This window comes from Drosophila tropicalis, unplaced genomic scaffold (assembly GCF_018151085.1).
Source record: "Drosophila tropicalis isolate 14030-0801.00 unplaced genomic scaffold, ASM1815108v1 contig_859, whole genome shotgun sequence".
Classification (NCBI taxonomy): Eukaryota; Metazoa; Arthropoda; class Insecta; order Diptera; family Drosophilidae; genus Drosophila; species Drosophila tropicalis.
This window is the reverse complement of record NW_027173353.1, coordinates 715,495-739,718: the sequence shown is the minus strand read 5'-3', so window position 1 is coordinate 739,718 and position 24,224 is coordinate 715,495. Positions and strand designations below refer to the sequence as shown.

The 24,224-nt window shown below is 39.5% G+C and overlaps 1 protein-coding gene across 11 annotated transcripts in view; it reads right to left on the bottom strand.

Annotated features, from left to right (window-relative positions):
* heph (polypyrimidine tract-binding protein 1 heph) overlaps positions 1 to 24,224 on the bottom strand; it is a 170,847-nt gene that overhangs the window by 59,152 nt on the left and 87,471 nt on the right. For 4 of the 11 annotated variants that reach the window (XM_068296824.1, XM_068296827.1, XM_068296829.1 and 1 more), the window contains one exon: positions 8,712 to 8,753. The exons of 6 other annotated variants lie outside the window; for them this stretch is intronic. In XM_068296824.1, the coding sequence (XP_068152925.1) occupies positions 8,712 to 8,753 (42 nt within the window). Of the gene's footprint in view, positions 1 to 8,711; positions 8,754 to 23,295; positions 23,315 to 24,224 lie in introns of those variants that run through there. One more of the 11 variants, XM_068296823.1, reaches the window with a different exon arrangement.

Sequence of the window (24,224 nt, the reverse complement as noted above, 5' to 3'; positions counted from 1 at the left end):
TCCTGATTTCAATTGCCAAATGCATTTATCAAGAAATCCCCCACCATCTCCCCTCCATCACTTTATAGGTAGTCGAATAATTAGTGTGCAACCAAAATATATAGTAGAATCGAATGTCCAACAAAAGTGCAGTGGAGAGGGTTGCGAGTTGTGGTAGGGTAAAACCATTGTTACTGCGCTTTTACTCCTGCTTCTGCTCATTCCACGATTTTTTCAGTGTCTCCTGGTGCCATAATGATGACCGACGACAGCAATGGCAAAAACAGAAACAGTAACAGCAACAAAAACGGAAATGACCAAGGCAAAAAACAAGCAAACGGCCCAGACCAGGCCATACCAGACAGATAGACCGACAGACAGACACAGAGTGAGAGAGAGAGACGACGAAAAGAAGCGGTAGGGCAAGAAGAAGACATGTCGACAGGGTCATAAAAACCATGCGGGGTGCTGGAAATTCTGTACGCAATTCGTTGTAATGACCACAGCACACGCACACGCACAAACACACACGCGCGCATATGGCAGCCATTTGTAACTGCATTTATATTGAAGCGACCGCATCTGTTGCGGTTATGTTGTATGCAAAAATGCATTTTCGCGCACAGATAAACATACAAAACTGTTGATGATGTCGAGGACGAGGACGAGAACGGCATTGCGCACGGTAGTGTCAGGTATAGAGGTGAAGAGAATGTGGGGCAGAAGCAGGGAGAGATAGAGCAACCAACCAAGCGAGCAACTTTGTATCCAACTAAAAGTAAAACCCTTTTTACCCCAACCCACATATAAATACATACGTACATATCATATGGTTAGCCATTTGCTATCCCCCCCGTCTCGTTCTGTGTCTGTTCCTCTGTGTATGTGTGTTGAGTTTTTGCTTCATTTCCGTTGAAGCTCGGACTCGTGCTGTGCTTCCGGTTTATTAATGTTTTTCCTCCCCAAAACAAAAAACAAGCAAAAAAAAAAAAAAAACAAAATGTTTTTACACAGTTTTGGGATTTTCTCTCTTTGGTTGCACAATTAAATTATTAAGAGAACAAGGCGAAACTCAATCTGAACGGAAACTCAACTAGTAAATTAACTGCTCAATTTCACTTGCTTGATGTTGTTCTCTCACACAATTAATGACAATATTGAAATGAATTAATAAAGTATGACAGCAGGACGAAATATAAAAAGAAATCAACATGAGCACAAAACAAGAGAGTAATGCAAAATTTTATGCAATATTTATAATTGCCATTAAAAATAATGCAACATTCATGACGACATTCATGTCGATGTCGATGTCGATGTTGATGATGATGATTATAATGAGAATGGATATCATGATGATATCTGTGGCATGGCTAATGAGACGAAGTCATGAATTATTATAGCCGGAATTTCTCTGCTCTGTGTTTGTTCGATTAAATTTATGATATTTAAATTGATATTAAATCGGGAAAGTGGAAAAAGAGTTAATATAAATAACAACCAATTGATGACCCGTATAAAGTGTTTCGCCGTGTTATAAATGACTAAGTGTTAAATGATTTTTGTTTTTTTTTTTTTTTTTGTTGTTTTTGTTCTTTAACCAGAGATAATGAAACTCTACACTGCATGAAAAGAAAAGAATCCAAACCCCCGATGGGGGAAAAAATATGACAGATGACACAAGTTGACTGAAGGCAAAAAGGTAAAAAGGTAAAATAAACGGGGGGCTGCTCTCGGAAAGAAATGATTCATTGCTGATGAAGATGACATTCATGGTTTTATTCGAAAAGCTTACAAATATTTGTTAGAAATCAACAAATCAACAGGCCAAGAGAAAAACTTTTTGCAGTGTGCTAAGTGAACTGGAAATTTTTGCATAAATCAAAGTTAAAAATGTGTTAAAAATAGCAAAGCAGACAAAAAAATCAGAAAAGGGCGAAAATTCAATTTCACAATTTAACAGAGGCTTGCCTTCTCCTCACCATAGTCGTCCTTTCTCTATATATATATTTATATATAACTCTCTCGTTTGTTACCCTTTATACCCTTTTTTTATCCGGTGTACTTGTGTATTTACTTGTTGGATTTCATGCGCAGTGGCTTTCAGTGTTTTTTTTTTTTTTTCTTTTTTGTGTTTTGCGTTTTGTTTCTTTGTTTGTTGTAGAGCCCTTTGGGCGAAATTTTTGTCTGTTTTGTTGGTTTTTGAAATTTGCGGTAAATCGGAAGCACGCCGTAGGTTAAATGAACTCCCGTCCACACCCGGACCCAAAACCGGGGATTGCAGTAGCAGAAAACCGGAATCACAGACCCAGAGACATAGCCATAACCATAGTCAGAAAGCCGGAGAGTCGTCGTCTAGTTGTCTTTCCGTTTCTTTTACGGTTTATTTACATCTGGTTTTCAGGGTGATTTTTCTTGTTTCTTTGTTGTTCTTGTTGTTAATCAAAGTGTTGTTGTTATGTGGCACACATACACATACATACACACACAAGTAAAGACGACTTTGATTTTTACCCTAGACAAATTTGCTTAATTGCGTATAATTTGTGGCCAGAAAGGTCGCCAAAAAGGACCCTCGAGAATTGATTGAAAATAACCATGGAAATTAATTTATATACCGGAGAATATATGTACATGCTTTAAAAAAAAAAATGAATAAATAAATCTCTTCTTCGTCCTCTTCTTTTACCCCGTTTTTTCTTCTTTTTATACGAATCACAAGCAGTAAATAAATCCCCTCAAGAAGAGTAGGTAGACATTCAATCAAATTCCGCATTGAATTATATTTGGCCTCACGCATTATAAATCTGATCTAGGAATAAGAATGATGAGGACAAGTATGATGAGGATGATAAGGATGATGACGATGATGATGATGGCAATGTCAAAGACATGAATAGAGCTCAAAATTAGAGTATGAGGAGAACGGCAGGGAAAATTTCTGCTATGCATTGAATCCGAGCAGCAAGAGAATTGCAGACAGATTTATTGAAAATGATTGAGGAAAACGCATATTGCAAAGCAGGCAGAACAAATATTTTCTCCAGCCACAAACAATTTTTCCTTCTTGTTGCATACATTTTTGGTCAAAATGCACAAAAAAAAAGGGAAAAATGAGAAAACCGAAAATAAATATTGATGATTTTGCAAATGTGTGTGGCGAAAAGGTAAAAGCTATTGAATTTTCTGTGCAACGCAGCAAGAGGAGCAACAACCTGCAACATTTTACATGTTAGAGCTCATGAATAAACTATCCAAACTTTGAACATGAAAAGCATATTAGTAACACGAGCTTATTTTTTCCCCTCTCTCAAAATTATTATTCTGAAAAATACCGAAATACATACTGCTGTGATGCTGATCTGTTGGGGTATTGCTTTAAATTTCAACATCACATCGGATTAAAATGCGCCACATTAAGCGAAGAAAAAAAACCAGAAATGTTGAAAAGGAAAAACCAGATGCAGCAACACAGAGCAACAGAGACAGGAATAGTAGCATCAGCGGTTGGAGTAAATAACATGGCAAAAGCAGAAATGAAACGCAGAAGCAGCAGCGAAATTAATCTAAAAAGTTTTTAATGCGCTTTTAAATGATGATGCTGGGGTCGTTGTTTTTGCAACTGCAACACCAGCAACACCAACACCGTCGCCTCCTTGCAATAGCCATTCATAACTAAGGTGCTACTGGAGCAAGTAGTGGGCAGGAAGTGGAGGAGTTTTTGGGGGAGAAGAAAAAAACTATCATTGCCGTTGTCGTTGACTGCTCGGCAAATTACAAGACCCCGACATCCGACCACGAAGCGTTGCAATCTCAACTCCATCCATTCTATATCTCTCTTTCGCCCTGGCAGCTATCTCCTTAGTCTCCGTAGCCAACTGTGCGGCAACCTGTTGCGAGCTTTAATTTTTGCAAATTTAAAAGCAGAAAAACTCCCCCCGGTTTTTTCCATGAGACTATAAAACGGAAAAGCAATGTGGAGAAACAGCAGCAAAAAAGCACAGTCGGGAAGCACACAATTAAGTTTTAAGTTGGTGAAATTAAATGAAAACAGTGGGAATATTGAAATTGATGCAAACTTGATTCAACTTGTTGGTCTATATTAGGGATCGGGCATCGGGGATTGCTTGCAAAGAGACGGCGACCATGGAGGCTGGTTGGCAAACAAAGGAGCGCTTGATTAAAGTTTCTAAAGACAATCATAGGGAGCGGAGGAGTTGGAGGAGTGGGAGAAGCAGCATCAGCAGACAGAAGGAACTATTATACCAGGTTGGTTGGTCGGTCGGTTGCTTGGTTGGTTAGATGATGTGGGTGTTTGAATGTGAATGCCTGTGCGCTTTTGCTATTTACCTTTTAATTTTCATAGCATAAATCTAGGAGCAGCAACAGCAAGTCAGTTACAGCAATTCATTAGCATGAAGATGGTTTCCATTTTGATGCAAACTTTTCTGGGTAAATTTCCGAAAATTCATTGAAATGTTTGAGCAAACTTTTTGGGTTCTACTCCATTGGTCTCTCTCCCTCTTCGAATGCATGGCATACCTCTGTGCCTAACTGCTAATTGTGTAACTTGTCAGAAAAAGAGAAAGAAGAAGAGTGGATTCGCGGTTCGTTTCAGTGTCAAAGAAAGGTTGTGCAATTTGGCAGACATTTAATTAGTTTCGGCCTTTTTGTCTGCCTGCCACTAAGAAGTGTTGATGACTCGAGTCTGAATAGAACATTATGGTATTTTGTAAAGATTGCTGCCGAAGACCTAATGTCTCAATGCTGTGTTGAATCCTTTGCTGGACATGCTGATAATTTGAAGCACTTAACAAAAATAGCAACTATTAAATATGCATAAACGGTGTCGGGTCGCGAGCCATTAAATTGCCACGAATACACACAGACACAAACAGAAGATAAACCTACAACATCATACATACACATATATGACACTTTAAACAAAGCTTTGCATACATTTAGGGGCAACATTGTCGTGTGTCTGCCTGCCGAGTCAGCTAGAAAACAAAAAGCCACAGCCGGAAATTCCTTTGGGCAAGCCTTAAGCCAAAGTGAGCGCGTGCTTGGCACAATGTCACATAAATTTGCATATATGTGAGGACCGACGACCAAACTCTTCTATATCTATACCAACAAAACACCTCACATCACCCGCCACACCACGCCACGTCGCCAGAGTGTGCTATCTTACTCTCGCTCTCTCTCTCTCTCTCTCTCTTTCTGTATCGTGTCTCTGCCTTCTTGCTTTAGTTAAGTAAACGCGACAAGGAAAAGTGGAGGAGCGACGGGGAGTGTGTAACAAAAAGCTTTTAAAATATGCCGACGCGACACCTACAGTAAATTTTATATGCTTAAATATTTACACACACTCACACACTAGAAGGAAAGACAGGCGGCGGGATGGGAGCCAGCTCTAAGCCAGCCAATGGCGGCCTCATGATAATAAAATCTTTATTTAATTGTAAAAATTGTAGGCAGCAACTAACAAACCGAGTATGCAGCATACTTTTAGGCGTATGTGTAATAAAATGAAGTTAATTTTAATTAAAATGCATGAAAAGTGCGTGCGTTTGCGGGCAAATAAGCAGCCGGAATCATAAAGCTCATATACTGATACGTTTACCAGAGTGTGTGAGTTTGTGGTGGTTTAATTTAAATTGTTAACCCTTTGGCTGTAGCTGCTGCTTTTATGTTCTCGTTGTTGCAGCTACCGATGAGTGTCAAATTATAGGCCATAATTGTCAATATTTGCTCGAGCTTCTTTTTTATGGCCGACACAAACACACGAAAAGAACGGCATGCAAAAGGTGACAGCAGAATGGGTGGGTGGTGATGTAGGTTGGTGGTGGGGTTGGCGGGCGTGCCCAGACCATGCATAAAATCTAATAATTACAGTAAGCGAACGATCAACCCTTTGCCATGCTAATCAACTTTAGCTACTTTTTGCAGCCATCATCGTCAACGCTCAACGCAAATAAGTAGGCAACACATTTTCAATGTTTTTTTTTTGGTTTTTTGCCTACGTCAACGAAGAGCGAGACCGAACGAGAGATTATTTTTTGTACTCTCTCGCTTTTGTTTTTATCTAACAAAAAATTTATGACAGATGCCGTTGCTTCGCGGTAAATGTTGGCTGGCTGGCTGACTGTGGCGGATGCCGCTTAATGCGTGCGAGCAGCTGCCATGGCACGCGCTATATAGTAAAGAGTGAGAGGCAGGACGAACGGCGGACGAGGCGGGGCTGACGTCCAAAGGTAAGCAACAGCAGCAGCAAAGCAATGGACAAAATCCTTTTAAAAAACAATTTATGCCGACATTGTTACCTTTTTTTTTTTTTTTGGTTTTTCGTCAGGGTGTTTAACAAAGTGCTAATTTAAAAAGTTCTCCAGCAACAGCAGCAGCAACAACAACCACAATAGCTGTCTAAGTGGGTGTTGCTGCACCCTCCTCTAGCTTAAACTCCTCCTATTCCTTAACAGCAACAGCAACAGCAACACACTGCTAACAAAGTAGGAAAATAGCAAAAATTGCTAATTAAAAATTTATATGAAGCTTGGCAGTAATAGCATTTTTAATTATAGCCAACTCATGCGCGCGGCCAACAAGATGAACAGCAGCAAGAGTAACAGCGAATGGCAGCTACAAGCATAAGAACAATAGCTACAGAGCAAAACAAGGGAACCCACACACACACACACATACACACAAACGGAAGTGTGGCATAAACATTTTTGAGGTCATGGGGCACAACCTTTTTGCTGTTCGATTTAGGTAAAAAGTTTTATCTATTATCAAAGAGAAATGGCCGGCCGACCGAACCGAGCAAAAAATTGATTAAAATTTAATTACAAAAATTTAAAAGACTACACGCACACACACACACACACATTGAACAATAAATGAAGTAAAATATTTTAGATATATGCATAGGTGATATGCGCACAAAATATTTGTTGCAATTGTGCAACAATTATGGCAAATTATTAGGTTTGTTCATTTGCCAGTCGAAAGAATTCATTTTGCAGAGATTTAATGAAATATCTGCTAACAAATATGTAGATAATAAACGAAGCAACACACACACATAAATTACTACTCAAAGAGTCGAAAAATAGAGTGGGGAGGGGGGACTGGGAAAAGTAATATGAATAGGAAAACCTAAAGCCTAGAAATTTGCACAAAGTGTGGGTATTGAAAAAGCCCTATAATAAATTCTTTGTTGCTTTTGTTTGCTGCTTTTTTTGCATATGGCATATGGCAGAGATTTAACAATTCATTTATTTTGTTTCAGTCGGTCGGCCTTTTGTTTTTCTGTTTCAGATTTCTATTGATTCGAATTTGAGTGTGTTGTGTTGCGGCTTGTTTTCTTGATATTTCTATGACTTTTTCTCTTTCTCTGTACTTGACTGCTGTGGTAGTAGGAGCTTAAAGTCTTGAATAAAGTTGTCTGAAGTTCAATTGAAAACTTTTGTCAAATTAATTAATTAAACTATACAAGAGCAACAGCAGTCGGTGGCAGCAATACTACACAACAGTAGCAGCAGCAGCAGCAGCACAGCAGCCACATTAATAATTGAAAGGCGTCCGGTTGAAGTCATCTGAGGACATGGCTCAAAGTTGGTCGACCAACCGACAAACAAACAACTGACTGAAATGGCGGCCAAGTATTGCAAAAGTTGTAAAGTTCAACGTGCAACTTTTGTAGGCCGACACAACAAGGATGTGCTCTCCTTTTACTCCCCCTCTTTCTTTTTCTCTCTGTCTATATCTCTTTCTCTTCCACTCGATCTTTCAGTTCACCTTTCGACTCACTTGGCTCCATCTGAACGTTGCTTTAAGGCATCTTTAAAAGCGTTTAGTGGTCCATTTCAATTTTTTGGCCACATCAAAATCAACGCTCGAGCGTAATTAGTGTTGAGTCTTTTAGGGGTGGTTTTTACCACCCACCCATAACTACCCCACCCCCTTTTAGGCGAGCCACTGTTCCTCCTACTACTTCCGCACCATCCATTTCCGTTCGGCTGTGTGTATAAACCTCGACAAATAGTTGAAAAGTTGTGAACTTGGGTTCTGGCTATCATTTTCGCATTGACTGAGTTTTCGGTTATGAATGCGCGCGGTTTTGTCTGCGCTAGGGCAAATCAACTGATAGAGAAAGCGAGAGTTGGCAAACTTTCTTTATGGTGTGCCGGAGAGGAAGGGACATCAGCAGAATAGGATGATGATAAGCGCATTTGCTTGTTTATCAAGTCGAGCGATGCGACGAGGTGAGAGGATAAGAGAGGCACAGACACACAAAGGAGGAGGGAGGCAGGCAAAAAGCTGGTAGGCGGGGCAGCACTTCAAGTCATTAGGCAAGTAACTAACCTTTTGTTTATGGCTGCTGAATTTCTATAATAAGAATTATGAAAATTAGGCAGAGTGTGCGGCTCAGAGAGGGGAATTCAGTGGTTTGGCCTGGCTTGGCTGGCCATTGTTTTGCCGGCTAATTAAGTTTCTGCCAAATAGGCAGAAAAGACGACGACGATGACGACGTCGCCGCCTTAGTGCAAATATGCCTTGAAATTAAATTAGTGGAGCACACTTAAAGGCGCCGCAGAGGCATCAGTAGCAGCAAAGTGACTGAGATTGACAGGCGACCGACGGACGACTAACCAGACTTTTGTGTGAAATTTATTTTTTTATTCGGGGTTGTTGTTCTTGTTGGAGAGTGAAATTCTTTTACTTACTAATTGCTGTGGCATTTGGCAATAATCCTGGGGGCAACTCACCTGTAAATAAAATACAATTTGATTAGCATTTTCAATTGGTTTTCGTTGTCAAATCTTTTTGAGCAATCAAATCTAATTAGAATGTCCCTAATCAGTTTTTGTGGTCATTCATCATCATCGACAACATGAAGATAATTATCATCATCATCATCATCATCGTCAGCAGCAGCAGCATTTGCCTTTGTCTTCGATAAAAACCACATTGAATGCCATTAATTATGGAACTTAATTAGCAAAGCGATAAAAAGTAAAGCATTTCGATGCGATTTTCATTCGATTTGTTGTGGGTTTCCAATAAGTGGGTATATGCGTATTTATTTGCTCATGTGTATATGTGTGTGTGTGTGTGCAAATAAATCCCTTTTAATTAAGAGATAAACAGAAGCAATTAAATTATTAATTATGAACCCAAATAGAGAACTCGATTCACCAATCATACCCATACTCCCGCCTCTGTTTTGCGGAAGCCCCTGTCCATTTGCATAGAATTATTGCATAGTTTATGGCGTGAAAGCAGAAACAAAAACATATTCACTAATCCATTTGCAAAATATGTGTATGCATATTGTAATATGCATGGCTTGTAAGCTGCTAATTGTTGCTAAATAAATAAAAAGGGTGCGCGCATAAAAACCGCATTAAATATTTATACGTCGACTTGGCGATCCGCCCCGCGTATCCCCTCTTCTTTTTCCACCGTTCAAGCGTTAACTTGTAAATAAATAATTACTTCTGGTTGACCAGAGAGACAGAGAGAGAGAGAAAGACAGAGGCAGATTTAGAGAGGTCTTTGGGGTCCCTCTTCTCTGACTAATTTATCGGATCTAAGCGTCAAAGTCTATGCTCCTGTTAGCGCCCTGCCAAATGTGTTTGTCCTAATTGATTTTGGGGCCCGCTCTAATCACCCATGTCATCTCTGCAATGCCCTTTCCCCGCTCTCCCACCACCTTGTGGCCAGTAAGTCATGTTGTGACAATTGCATTTGGCAAATTTTCCAAAACAAAATTTCCGTGAAATTACATTTTGATCTCGTGTTTTCGGTGTTCTGTGAAAATTTATGCAATGCATATGCATTATTGAATTGTCACTAGTCCACAAATAAGCATAATGAGCAGTAGCCTCCCATCATTTGCGATGGGCGTCGCCCCTGGAGATTACCTTGTCCTTAAAAGGGGTAAATCGGACTCAACTTGCTTTAATAATATCAAATAACTTTCTGTAGTAACGAAAGCGTTTAATCAGTTACTAAATAGTTAATACTTTATTCATTGTGCTAAACAATTTTTAATTTATAAGCAAGTATGTGCCCGTTATCTACGCCCATGCTAATTGGACATATGTGTACATATCTATTAGAGAGGAATTTATTTTGTGAAAATTTGTTGTTTTGCTTTTTGGGTTTTTGATAAATCGCGGCTTATTTGTCAGCCAACTGACAAACCAACCAAACACAAAAACAACCAACACACAATCAGTTTGCTGACCAACTTACTCGAATGTCATTAGAGTTTGGGGAGACTGGGATACACACATACATTCTAACATACAAAAGGCGCGCACAAGAACCCCTACTAGTCATTGTAGACCCTGATCCAGACCGGATGCTGACCCTTTGCATAATGAAAGTAACATTGTGGTAGCCATTTTGCGGTTTGACAAATGTTGTGTCAAATTTGGCTACATAGCCGCAAACACGGCAAGGGAGATAACTTTGTCAAATGCTAATGGACTCTCTCTCTAGCCCCCACAAACACACACACACACACACACAAACAAACACAAAGGCACCGAGAGAAATTGCAAAAGAGAGCGAAAAATTAGCTATGGTCAGATGGATGCATGGCTGTTGAGAAGGATGAGGAGATAGCAGGAGGTGGAGTACTTTTGGTCAGGACACGGTGGCTCATGTTTGACTTGACAACAACAACAACACAATTGAGCAGCAGCATTGCAGCTCAGTAGCTTCAAAAGCCAGACAACTGACCAAAGTGTAACCGCTGCTGTCGACAGCAACAATATCATCATCAGCCTCAAGAGCTCCTGCTGATGCTGCCATTGGTGCTGTTGCAACATGAGCAACATTAAAAAACATTAAACCAGAAATCACTTTGCCGGCAACCACCTCGTTTGTTTTGGCTAACATGGGACCGCGGCGCGTTGACTCGTGTGAGTGCTGCTGGTGCTGCTGGAGCAGTGAATCCACAAAATGCGGCTTAGGCATCAACAGGATAGGACCTGGACTGGAATGGACTGATGATGATGTTGCTCGTTTGCTAGCCGTTGTCCTGGCAATGATTTGTTGGCATTTTCGCGGCCAGAGCAACAACAGAAGCGGCAGCAGCAGGAACAGGAGCTTCATCACCACCACCACCGCCACGCAAACCACCATCATCGTCGTATTACCAAAGACTGACTGGGTGGATGTTGTTGGCTGGCTGCCTGTCTGCATATTTCTCTCTCTGTGTCTGTGTGTAAATGTAATCGTGCTTGTTGGCCGCTTTTCAGTCCTACAGACACACACAGACAAACACACAGCTTACACACACCATTTATTTTTCACTCCTTGGCCTCGTTGGCAAACAGAAATGCTGCTTGATGCTGCATACTAGAGGAAGGCGCAGCCACAAAATGCACTCTCCTAAGCAGATTCTGGCTGTCTAGATGCAATTTTTGTTTTGCTGTTGCTGCTGCTGTTGTTCTTGTTGTTGTTTTTTTGTGGGTCTAATGCTGTTGCCGGCATAGTCGCCGACGCTTTCAGAGCACTTTACATGGCAGTCAGCCAAGTCAAGTCAAGTCTGGCCCCAACTCATTTGCATATTTAAGCAGCAATAGAGCAGCAAAGAGAGCGTGGGCGATACGAATCCGAGAGGGAAAGTAAGAGCAAGATCAACTTTTCTTGTTCATGTTTTGCTACTGGCTAATGCAAAAGTTTTGTTTTTATTCCCCGCACTCTCCAACGCTTCTCTCCCTCTTTCTCTCTCTCTCTCTCTTGTTTTATTCAATATTTGAAAATTTGTCTACAAAAACTTTTGGCGACTATCATCAAGTGAATTGGCCAAAAATTAGCAAATATTTTGCTTAAGTATTAGAACTATCAGCTCAGCAGAAAGGCTCCTGCGTCCTTTTGTCTGGCCATTGGTCTGGACTTAAGAACTTGAAAACTATGTGTGGATAAATTCATAAAAGACTTTTTCTTCTTTTTGAAATTACCAAACATGCAGAACTTATAGAATTATTTGAAACAAAGCTTAGATTAGGGAACATATTATAGACATACATATGTAGTGGATATACATTTAAAACACCAACAAATAAGAATGTTTCATTTTATTACTCCTTGCAGAATTAAACTAGGTAAAAATTGTCTATAAAAAATTGCCTTACCAGATTTGACTGGCAATTGAAAATTGATATTCATAGAAGTAAATCGAGAGTAAATCGATAAAATATATATTTTGAAATATTTTAAAAATTAACTAAATTGGATAGACAATTTTCATTGTCTGAAAGTTGCTTTCTATTATTAAAATTTTGGTTTTTCTTTTAGTCTTAAATATTCTCTCTCCCAATTCGGTTTGAGGAATGCCTGAGAGCCGAATGAATTTATGAAATTTTTCTTAGATTTCATGGCATAAAATTGAATATTTGTATCAAATTAAATAAGATTTTGTCACATTCTTCCGCTTAAGAAAGTCAATGCAAAACATGAGTGGCAATAAATTTGCATAAATTAAGATTGATTTGTTGTCAGGCCGGAGAATCTTTGTTTAAGTAGAAGAAACAAATAAACAAATATGAAATAGGCAAACAATGAACAAGTAAACACACACTCCACACACACACACACACACATACGCACATTCGCAGTAAGCGCAAACAAATATAACAACAAATATTCCAAAAATGTTTTGTGCATTTACAAAAGCCAAAAGCAAATTATTTAAATCAACAGCATGAAAAATTGTGAAAAGGCAAATATACATAAATACTTTGCGTACGCACACACTCAAATACACACACACACACACACACATGTTGTGGTGTGTTTTATATGTGCATAAATGAAAAATGCTGAGCAATCCGGTCAGCCAGCCAGTCAGCATCCTGGACAAGGACCTGAACCAGCATTCATCACATTCACATCCATCTCTGAGTTTGGAGGTTGAGAGGTTGCTGCTGAGGAACAAGGCAAAGGCAAAGGCCGTGGACGAGGCGGAGGCGGAGGAGTTGCTAGAGGTCGCAAACTTTATGTATGAATGCATGTAAATTTTTGATTTGTGCCGAAAAATGCATAAATAACTGTTAATATTTAATATTGTTAACTTGTAAATTTTAAATGAAATATGTGTGTGCGGCCAGTCAAGGCAGGAGCAGGCCAGAAGACCAGGCCAGGTCCGGCTCAGGCAGCGTCGCCAGTTATAGCAGAAACAACAACACAACACAAGGACAACCAGCAACGTCAACTCGACCCGGTCGGTCGGTCGGGTCAACATGGAGAAGCAGCTTGATGATGCTGTCGTCCAGTTGCCACAGTTGCCCTCTTTTCCTCTTTCAGTCTCTATCTTTCTCTCTTTCTCACCATATGAATAATGCAGTTTTTAACAAAAATCCCGCAGCAGGATTCTCATGGCTGACTGACCAGGACATGCAGCTGTTGCGGCATTGGGATAAGGCAAGAGGAGAGTATAAAATAACAGCTCAACTCCATCATCATCATCAGCAGCATGATGATGATCCACACACACAAGTCCTTTGTCCCAAACAAAAGTTTAATTGTTTTTTGTTTTAGTTTATTTTTCGTTTATAAATTTTACATGTGAACATTTCGGATAAACTTTATGCATGCTCACACACACACACACACACACACGCCACGCGGGTTGTAAAAATTAGAAATGACATTTGTCATTTTCTGCTGAATTTTAATGTCATCAACTTTGGAAACATATAATCTGACCGAGCCGAGGAGAACAATGACGACTTGTAGACAATGAATCACATATGCAAAGTCATAATTAAAATGTGTCTTTCAATGCAAAATCTAAGCAAAACTAGAAACCTGCTGCATAATTTGAGGGATTCCGCAAATTCCTTATAATTGGAAAAATGTTTTCGAACTAGTCATTTTTTCCATTACCAGAATGCAGTTAGTACTCATAATTCTGTAATGTTTTCTGTGAGTTTTTATCAATTACAGTTTTGTATTCAGTTTCGATTTCATGCCTTGCTCTTTACACAAAATTTTATTTATGGCGAGTCAGAGAGGGGATGCTAAAAACGAAATGTTTGGGTGTTATGTCAGCTTAGACTTTAAGTGCAATTCAATTAAAAAATTCTATATGCGGTGGGACTTTGCCACTGCATAAGCCAACCAACCATCCATGGATATATTTTATTTATATATCTACGTACAGAAAAAGTCAAAGAGAATTCACACACACTCACACACAAAGAGAGAGAAATAGAAACACACAGCGACACATACACATACGTAGAAGAGTGGAAAGCTGTTCAATTTCAAACGTGTTGCGCAAAAAACAAACTGAAAACAAACATCAAAAATTGTTCAAAGTTGGTCAGTTTGTTTCGGTTTAATATTTTTTTTTTCGTTTCTTGTTATTATTTTTTCTGGTTGTTGGCTTGGTTTCTCTATATTTCTAGTTGGCCATTTGTTGTGCCTAGGCAAGAAAAAGCATTTAAAACTCATAAGCACGCCATGACGCCGCAATGTATGCAATGGCCGCCAAAGCTTCACCGAATGCCAACTGCTGAGACTCACGCACACATAGCGTACCTTTCTCACTCTATATCCCTCTTTCTCTATGGTTCGCGAGCTCTCTCGCTCATTCTCTCTCGCTGTGCCAAAAGCCATAAAGTTTTTATTTATTTGCATTTGCTCACGTGTGCATGTTTAATTAAATTTGAAGCGCCTGAGAAGCCACCATCGAGGCTCCGACTACGGCTACGGCTCCGGCTTGGGAATTTTGTTTGTTTGCAACAAAAATATATGTACATGTGAGCTAGATGAGCGGGTGGAGTGTAGCCACAACCATCACTTCATCCTGTTCCATAAAGTTATGTCTAACAGCAAATGGAGGAGGCAGCATGGTTCTCTGGCATATGATGCAGTTTACGTAACGAAAATTGAGTTGGACATGACCAAATTGCGGTTAGGTTGAATTTGGTATATATTCCTTTTTTTCTGCCATTTCTATTTTTTGTGCGGCATGCAAAGTTCTGGTACAGGGTGGTAAAGGGAAGAGGCGTAACATGCAAATTGGAGCGTGACATGCATTTCGACAGGTATTTCCCTTCTATTTTGTTTTCCCTTTTTTTCAAACCCATTTTGATGCACTATGTCCTTTCCCTCTTTATCAACCAAAAATGGATGATGATTATATCTTTAAGCACTTAGAGCCTTCTCATTTTCGACCTCTTGTTTGAGTGGAGACGATTTAATCGATCAACCGAAAGAATCTATTACTTGTAGGAGTTTTATTTAACAAAGCCATATCATATTACAACAATCTTACCATTGTATCTCCTTTTTTTTACAGTTCTTTTCTTATATTACCAATGAAAGACGGTAACAGCAGCACGCGCATGACAAATGACAGAAAAAGGGAGACGAGACGCGGCAAATGGTGGAGGTTAGATGATGAAGAGAGGTATGGGCATAGGGCACAGGCACAGTCAGCTAAAATGCGTTAATTAAATTGTCTAACTGCTTGAATATACATACGTAGTAACAGACAAGCCCAAAGGGAGTAAAGCTGACGACGTGTGTGTGTGTGTGTGTATAGAAGTTGTGGCTATATTATATAGCCTACTTCTAGGCAAAGGCAAAAGCTCATATGGCCCAGCTCATCAAATTTGCAGTAGCTCGTGTGTATGAGTTGGAGATTTTTGTGTAGAATTTATGCGCCTCATTAGTCGGGGCAGCGCCTACTACCTGAACGTAGATAGCAAACACCGTCTCACTCTATGTGAGTGACTGGCAGCACACACATCATCATCATTAGTCACAAGTTGCGCCATAAGTTTTGCGCCTAAAAATATGCCAAGCATTTGCATTTGGTTCACTGAGACTCGCAAGACAAATTAAATGGTTTCGACAATGTTTGACATATTTCAACACTTTAACCGTATCCGACAAGATGAAAAAGAAGAAGGAGAAGGTCTCCTGAACGGGCAGCAGCAGCAGCACGTGCCGCGTGTTGCCAAATATAAACGGCAAGAAAACATAAACACACACACGCACACACACACACAGACACACATGAAAAAGATTTTTCATATTTCGAGCCGCATATTTCATACTGACGACTTACTGCAGACTCTGTTGTTGTCCTCGTCAGTTGTTGAAAGGGTTGTTCAAGTGCCACCATATGGAAAAACAGGAGCCCGAGCAGGTGGAAGGGCGGCAAAATGAGAGTAAAAGTACGCGCCAAGACGAGGCGTCGGCCCTCGCATTGATTTTTTTCTTTCCTTGCCCGACTATTTGTTGCCTGCTTCTCATCATCCTGCTTCTGCTGCTCTCATTCATTTCATTTCTCGTCTTACGTTTTATTTTATGCTTTGCTTTTCATTTTTATGTGTATGTGTGTGTTTGTGTATGGCTTGCTATAAGTGTGTCTACCTCTGCTGCCTGCCTTTGCCTACTTTTTATGTGTTTTTATTTATTTGCGCCTCTTTGCAATTTGAAAAAGTGTTCCACCACCCACACAGACCCGACCCCTACTCCCTCCCTTCATCGCCTTGTAGTCCCTGGCAACGGCCAAAGGCTTAGCCTCTCTCCTGAATGCTGACTGCTGACTATTTCGTGCCGCATTGAGGCTTGCGTGTTCGCCAGCCTTATATTGCAAAAGGCGAGCATAATAAATATTTGACGCTTCATAAATCTTTAAAGAGTTGCCAAAAGATCCAGCAGCCAGCAGCCGGTAGCAGGTAGTCGGTAACCAGGCTAAGCAGTCTTCCAGAACGAGTCGCTGACTCGTTTCAATTTTGTTACGTTTCATCTTTCCCTCCCCTCTCTGTCTCTCGTTTCAAGGAGCTTGACGCTTAATGGATTTCCTACTTTTCGCCGCTCTACGTTTATGCTAATGACTTGGCCTTGCTGCAATCGAAAGATGTGCCAAGCGAAATTTAACAACAAAATATGTATATATAAAACACACACAGAAGAGAGGACAGAAATCGAGTGGTTAAAAGGAGAGTACGGGGGAAATGGTTTGGTTGGACTAGCCACTTGGGAAACCCTTGCAAATTGCATGACCAGCAGAAGCTTCAAGGAAAAATCTTTGCCACACTTTTTCACTTGCACTTGGACGCGTTTGTTGCTGCTGCTGCGGCGCCACCATTTTTGATTTCCCTCAAGATTTGCATTAACATTTTTAGATGTACGCATTTGTTGTTTCACCTCTGCACACACACACAGATACACAGGCATTTTCCAAGCAATTTAAAAGCCACACATCGACCAACAACAACCATCGACCGATGAACATTATGCGGGTTACTACTATTTTTTGGTTCTGAGGGTTGAGAGAATGTATTTTCGGGGCACACCCTCACACAGAAAACACCAACGCACACTCACACACTCATACAAATGAACTATTGTTTATAAACCTTGGGCATTTGCCGGTTTGGTGTGCCCGCTGGGCATGTGTGTGTATGTGCATACGTATGTTGGTTTCTTTACGTAGATATAAATATACATACTCATGGTATAATATGTAATTAAGGGCCATGAAAATGTAACAGCGAGAACGAGTGAACTTTAAGCCGGCTCGCTCTTTGCAGCCATCGACCCAGTTCATTTAAATTTGGCTCAGTGCCAAAGCAATGAGCATTAAAGTTATATGCTCATAGTTATACCCATTAAAAGGTAGAAAAATCTTTAAGCATTCAGTTATTTTTAGAGAAGGAATGTAAAACCTGAGATTTTTCAGTCTTAAATTGCTAACAGTTTCCATGTACTCTCTTGGCTGCTGTAGGGTATTTTGTAAGTCAATACTTGGCAACTGAACTTTCGTTGGTGTTGTTGTCTACGTATCTGTTCATGCGTGGCATGTAGCTTTGTTTGTTGTTAAGTGTGTTAACAGGCTTTATATTCCACATTCACACATACACACGTACGTAATACGTAGATAGAGGGGCACACACACACACACGTTGCTTGGCTATACTTGTCTGTCTTATTAGCGATCTCAGCATAGCCGAGGCTTTAAATTGAAGCTGCTTTAAGAATGCCAAGCCACCGGCGTACACAATTGTGTAGCATACTTTTCTGTGCGACGACGTCTGACAACTTCCGACAGGCTGTCCTGCTGCTGTTGCTGCTGCTGCTGCTCTGAGGTGCAGCTATTATTATTTTTGTGAAATAAAAACCGCAATTACCTGAGAGTAAAATATATGCTTGTGTCTTTGTGTATGTGTGTGTGTGTGTGTAAACAAGTGAACGTGTGTGTGACTGACATAAAGCAAACAATATGGCGACACGCAACACTAAACGAAAAAAACGAACGAAGGGAAGCCCCCAGACGTTGACGACTTTTGTTCTTGTTCTTGCTCATGTTCCTTCTTGTTCTTCTTTCTATTCTTGTTCATGCTTGTCGCGTGCTTGCCCCCTGTGTGTCAAAGTGTATGTGTGTGCAATGTGGCAGGGGCGGTGTGTAATGTGTTGTTGCCAGCAACAATGTTGCCTCAACATTAGTTTAAAAGTCACTGAACAGAGAGCCAGAGAAAGAAAAGCAAGCGCGCCAAATAAAATTATATTAACGCGTCAATGTGAATGACGTTGCCAAGCACCCGCTCGCCCCGCCCTATCCTTCAACCGTTCATTGCCTTTGCATTGCCGCAGCTGCCACCATTAAGTTGCATTGTTTCTCAGTCTCATTTTCCCTTTTTCTCGTTAAGCACAAAAATTGAGTAACTGCACGTGAATGAAAATGAAAACAAAGCCAAACACAGTAGCCAAAACAACAGAACCAGTCCAGGACGACGAGACCGAAACCGGGACCAGGACCGACACCAGGACCCAAAGACCAGGCGAACTTTCACGCTTAAAAACTTTTGCATTTTCTTAACTAGTTTTGTGTTATTGTTGTTGCTTTTTTTCTGTTGAAAAAGCGGAAAATTAAATTGCCCTCACTAGAACGAATGCTCGTCTTTCGCCTTCACACCGTCAGCCCGAAAAAAACAACATACACTCAGCCAAACAATAATTGAAATAAACACTTAAAAACTTTGACTGCAATCTCTCTCTTTCTCTTTCTCTCTCTCTCTCTTCTTGGATTTGTCTTTACTTTCGCTACTTCTTTCTGGCATTGTTTCCATTTGGGTTTTTGCTTTTGATTTTGTTGCTTTTCTTTGAAATAGTTTTCACTTCTGGCATGGTTGGTTGTTAATGCAGCAGTTAAATTTTATTAAGCAGCACAAAAACATAAAGTTGAAAAACAAAAGACAGATTTTTGTCATACTCTTGCATAGTTTTGCATACTTTTGTGCGCTTCGTTTTACTAGTTGCTTGCTGTGTGACACGTATTTCATTTGTTCTGCTTGGAATTGTTAGTTGTTAAATACAAAAAAAAATGTATACATAATTAAGTCATTGGAACACACAACAAAGTCAAGAAATACATGAACAAAATAAAGCGTAGACCGCAAAAAGCAATAAGTGAAATGAAGCGACAACTGAACCAAGTTTTTGCACATAGCCCAAAGGCCAGAAAAGCAGGCAGGAGGCAGGCAACTTGTCGTTCTGTTTACATTTGCCCATAATATTTAGCACTCATTAAGCCTTAATCCTTAATTCGTAAACCAGAATCTAGTTAAACGTAAGGCTTTGTCAATGTCACATTGATAAATAGCTTCTGTTTAGTCACACACACACACATATAGGGAAAGAAAGAGAAAGACCACTTAATTATAGAGAAATCATTATGTGAGATATTTGAATTAATGCAGAAGGAACATTTTCTACAAATTATGGAGAAGAATTTGTGATTTAAGGAAAACAAATGAACAAATTTTATTCCTTTAATTTACATGTACAACTCTATCTTTTCTTGAGGGTTAATAGTATTCGATCAACAGGATGTAAAGAAATCTTATGTAACATATTTTTGTCCCTTTTTCCTAAGATTTCAATAGATGTAAAGGTTTTAGCTAATTTATAGATTATCTTAGTGCTAACACGTTTAACATCTTTTTCGTTAGGCATAATTGTCTAACAGAAAGAGTATTAAAACTTCAGTTTGGCCGAACATTTGCGTGGGGAATTTAGCATATAATTGGACATGGCCATTTAGCTTGGAAGATATTTCAGTGCTTTGGGGCCTCACTTAGGAGAGGTTTGTGTTGCAAATAAGATTTTAATTTATCTAAATTTCTGTTATGTCTCTGCTGTTGTTGTTGTGGTTGCTGCTGCTGCTGGACTAGCATGACGACAGCAACAAAGCGATGCTAATTAATTTGATATTTTCTTTTTACCGCCAGCGAACAACGGTCAGGCTGCTAAATAGCACAAATTAATGCTGAAGGAGGAAAAGGCAAGTTGAGGGGGAAAAGAAGAAAACCAAGCCAAGTCTAGGCCGAATAGCAGTAGATGGGATAGGTGTAGGCGTGGTTACAATATTACATTGGGGGTATGGGGCGTAGTAAAAATTGCTCATTACATTATGATGTTATGTTCCTCTTTTTGCTCTATTCTGTTTTGTTTTCGCTTTTTTTTATGGGCATTCCATGAAGCAGTGATCCAGGAGCGGGAAACAGGGACGAGGGGCTAAACAACAAAAAATTAATATCAATTTTCGAGCTTTGTTCATGGTTAGCAACCCTCATGGTTGTTGTTGTTGTGGTTGCTGCTGCTGTTGACGTAGATTATAATCAAATGTCCTTCTCTTTTCTTTTTGTCGTTTTTTATGCATATTTTACATAGCGTGCTTTGGGGCGCTCTCGCTCACTCACTTCCTTTGGCCTTTAGTCGATTTGCTTTATTAGATTAATAGCAATTAGTCATAATTACTCGCTGTCTTTACAATTAAGTTGAATGGTTCCCTCTATGACATTCGATTTGTTGTTGCTACTGCTGCTGTTGCTGCAATGACCACCATCACCCATTCAACCTCCTCACTGCCGTTATTAAAGCCAACTTTGAGAAGAATTCGTTAAGCAGCCTGGGGGAGTGATTTTGTTTTTGGAAGTAAAAGATATTATTTTTCTCATACGCGCACACAACACACAGTTAAAATAAATCCAAAAAAAAGGAACCAAAGTTATGGCTGCAGGAGAAAATTATGCGTCCGTAATGTGAGCTGCCAGCAACGAGGCAACGACGACAATCTGTGTCAGCAGCAGAAATTTCTCAGTAGGACTCTATATGATGCCAAGGTTGAGCTCACCATACACCCCAAAAGCCTCCGCCTTCTCTCTCGTGTGTAATTGAAAAGGCCAAAAAAAAGTCACAGACCGCCACAAGAGTGAAAGGTGAATGAGTAATATTATCTCTCATTGACGATTGACGAGATATTCAAAAGCTTTTTGCCATCCAACCAAATCGACTAATGCTAACGAGACACAACTCTGACACATTTGGTATCTCTATTGCTGTTGGTAAGAGGCAAAGCGGGGGGCGTGGCATCACATGCGAAAATTAATTAACAAAATTGCGTTTTAAAAAATGAGTAAAAGGAGAAGACGACACAAAAAAAGGTTGCAATTACCGTTAATGAGTTTAGTGCCAAAGGCTGGGCGCACCACCGTCAAAACGCATCTTGTTCTGTTCTGTTCTGATCCCGGCCACCGAGTCACCCACAACCACCCATTAACTTGGTCCTCTCACTCTTTCTTTTTTTACCTCAACTTTGGCATTTTCTTCTTAATGAGCAGAGCCCTTTTAGAGTAAGAAAAACAACAATACAAAAAGTTTTTCTTGTCTATTTTAACTTTTTTCTGTGTTTTGTTCCTTTTTATTTTTGTTTTCTTTTTTTTTTTTTTTTTTGTTAGAAAATATTTAACTTTTCTTTTTTTTTTGCACTTGACTTCACTTTGACAACGAGTAAGAACAAGAGAGTGAAGGTGCCGTTGATTGGGGTGAAAGTAGGGGAAAAAAAGTGAAAAAGGGCGAAGAAAAAAATGCAGCAAACACGCAACAAGTCTTTTGGCCAGGACCTTTGACGTGGCCTAAGAAATTACCCTTTTTTACTTGGCACATTAATTTGAGCTGGTTCACTGACTCTGTGAGTAGCAAGTCAACCAACACACACACACAATAGAAAGAACCACTCTAACATATACACAACACACACACAGACACACATACACCTGGCTCCGACCTTTTTTCCTACACATTTGACCAGTTCATTGAAGCATTTTGATTTAAGGTTGAAACTGGCCAAACATGAAAGAGCTAAAAACCTTGACTTGACTTGCCTACGACCATCAGGAAGGAGTGGAAGAACCTAGAGGGCATAATAGACAAGTCCTGTCACTACTAGTTGAACCCTTAATGTGCCGCAAATAGCATTAATGACTCGCTCGTTTGTCTGTCTTCCTTCAGAGATTTCAATCGGTTTTTTTCTCTTTCGTCTTCTGCTTTTTGCCTTTGCTTTCTTCTTTTATTTTTTTTTCTTGTGTGTGATTGAATTGTTAAACGAAAGCCAATTAGTTGGCAAGTGCTAAATTAATTACCTAATGGCTGCTTTAACCATCTTCTATTTGCTCTTTGAACTCTTCAAAGAAATGCTTATGACATGGACAAACACACATACACATGCTCAATTCACAATTTTCCACTTTTGCTTTACCTTAGATTTATTTAATTATATTTACTAGGGGAAAAAAATGAAATTGCTAGTAATCAAAGTTTGTGAAGTAGTGCAGAGATCGGATAGTAAGCAGGACAATAGGAAATCCTAACAGCAAATCCAGTTATAAAAATGACCAGCCAGATAGCCAGACAACAACAGCTCATGCGATGCAATGAGCCACAGCAAAGAAAAACTCGCTCTCTCTATATAAATATATATAGAAAATCTTCGTCTTCAAAGCAGGCAACACACACACACACACACGCACAGGATGTCTTTTCTGTGCTGTAAGGACCTTACGTTATGTGTGTGGTAAATGTAAACTTAAATATTTTATGGCATTAAAGCAACAACACAAATAGTATGAGAGAAAACGAGAGAGGACGTCGAAGAGGCAAAAGTGTAGAGAAAGCTCTGAGGCTCGAGCTGAAGCCAGTCAACCAGGTAAGTGCCGGGCTCGCATTGAAATAAAATTGCATACTTTACGGAGATGCAGCAGCAGCAGCAGCCAAAGAGAAAAAGGACTCTTGAAGAAGACTTCCAAGATATACGTTGAAAATTTATTTACAGTTAAAACGTAGACAAGTTGCAGTATCTAACTGAAAGAGAGATTGCCACAAAAAGAAAAGCCCCTTTCGTGCAACTAAGTTTATTTAAAATTCAATTATGTCCCAAACTCACACACACACGCAAGCAATTGGCAAAATATTTATTTAAACAGTTCTTACCAAATAGTTTAGTTTATATATAAATTGTTCATCGATCCTTACCTGCAATAAAACAGAGAATCGAAAAATGCATTAGTCTATCGTTATTTAAAAAAAAAAAAACATTTGGATTATATTTGGACATTTAATTTCAATATAGTTTTCATCTAGAGACGTACACAATGTGGTTTTTTTTATATATATAGATACGACAATTACTATAGGATCTAAGAATTACTTCTATATATAGAATATGTAAGTGTGGTGGGTGGTTTTGTGGTGGGTAAGCCAAAAGAAAATTAAAAAATAAACGAGTTCTAGAATTACTTTTTGGTTGCCTTTGAATCATCATATTTATTTTCGATTTCTAATGATTTACATTTCTGGAAAAAGCCACAGAACATAAAGGCGAAGATGGTGAAGAGAAGATAACGTGAGGGAGAGCTTGTCTGTGACCTTCTTACATTTCAAGATTCCATTGACATTGCTTTGCTCCACTTTGAATCTAATTATAAATGATGCCTACTTATCATTTTCATATTCTATCCATCCCACCCTTGGTTGTGACACCCAAAATCTTGTTAAAGAAATCTCAATTATCAACTTTTATTGATTTGCCGTGGCAAGTACAAAGCATAAATGGTAAACAAGGCCTATCTCTGTCTCTTTCGTTATGCTATTTACGCTCCATTTTGCTGCTTTTCACTTTCCTTGGCAAGAGCTTGTAGAGGGGCAGAGAAAAAAAATGCACGAAAACAATTACGATAAAAATGCTGGGTAGGTGGTTTAGGTAACAAGCAGCAACAGCAGCAGGAGAGCTTGGATAAAAGCAAATTATGATAACAATAAAGATTTAACTAGAGGAAGAAGAGCAAAAAAGAGATGGAATAAAGGGACGAATACAGAGTGAGACCGAGAAAGAGAGAGAGCGAGAGGACTGTGAAGTGGCA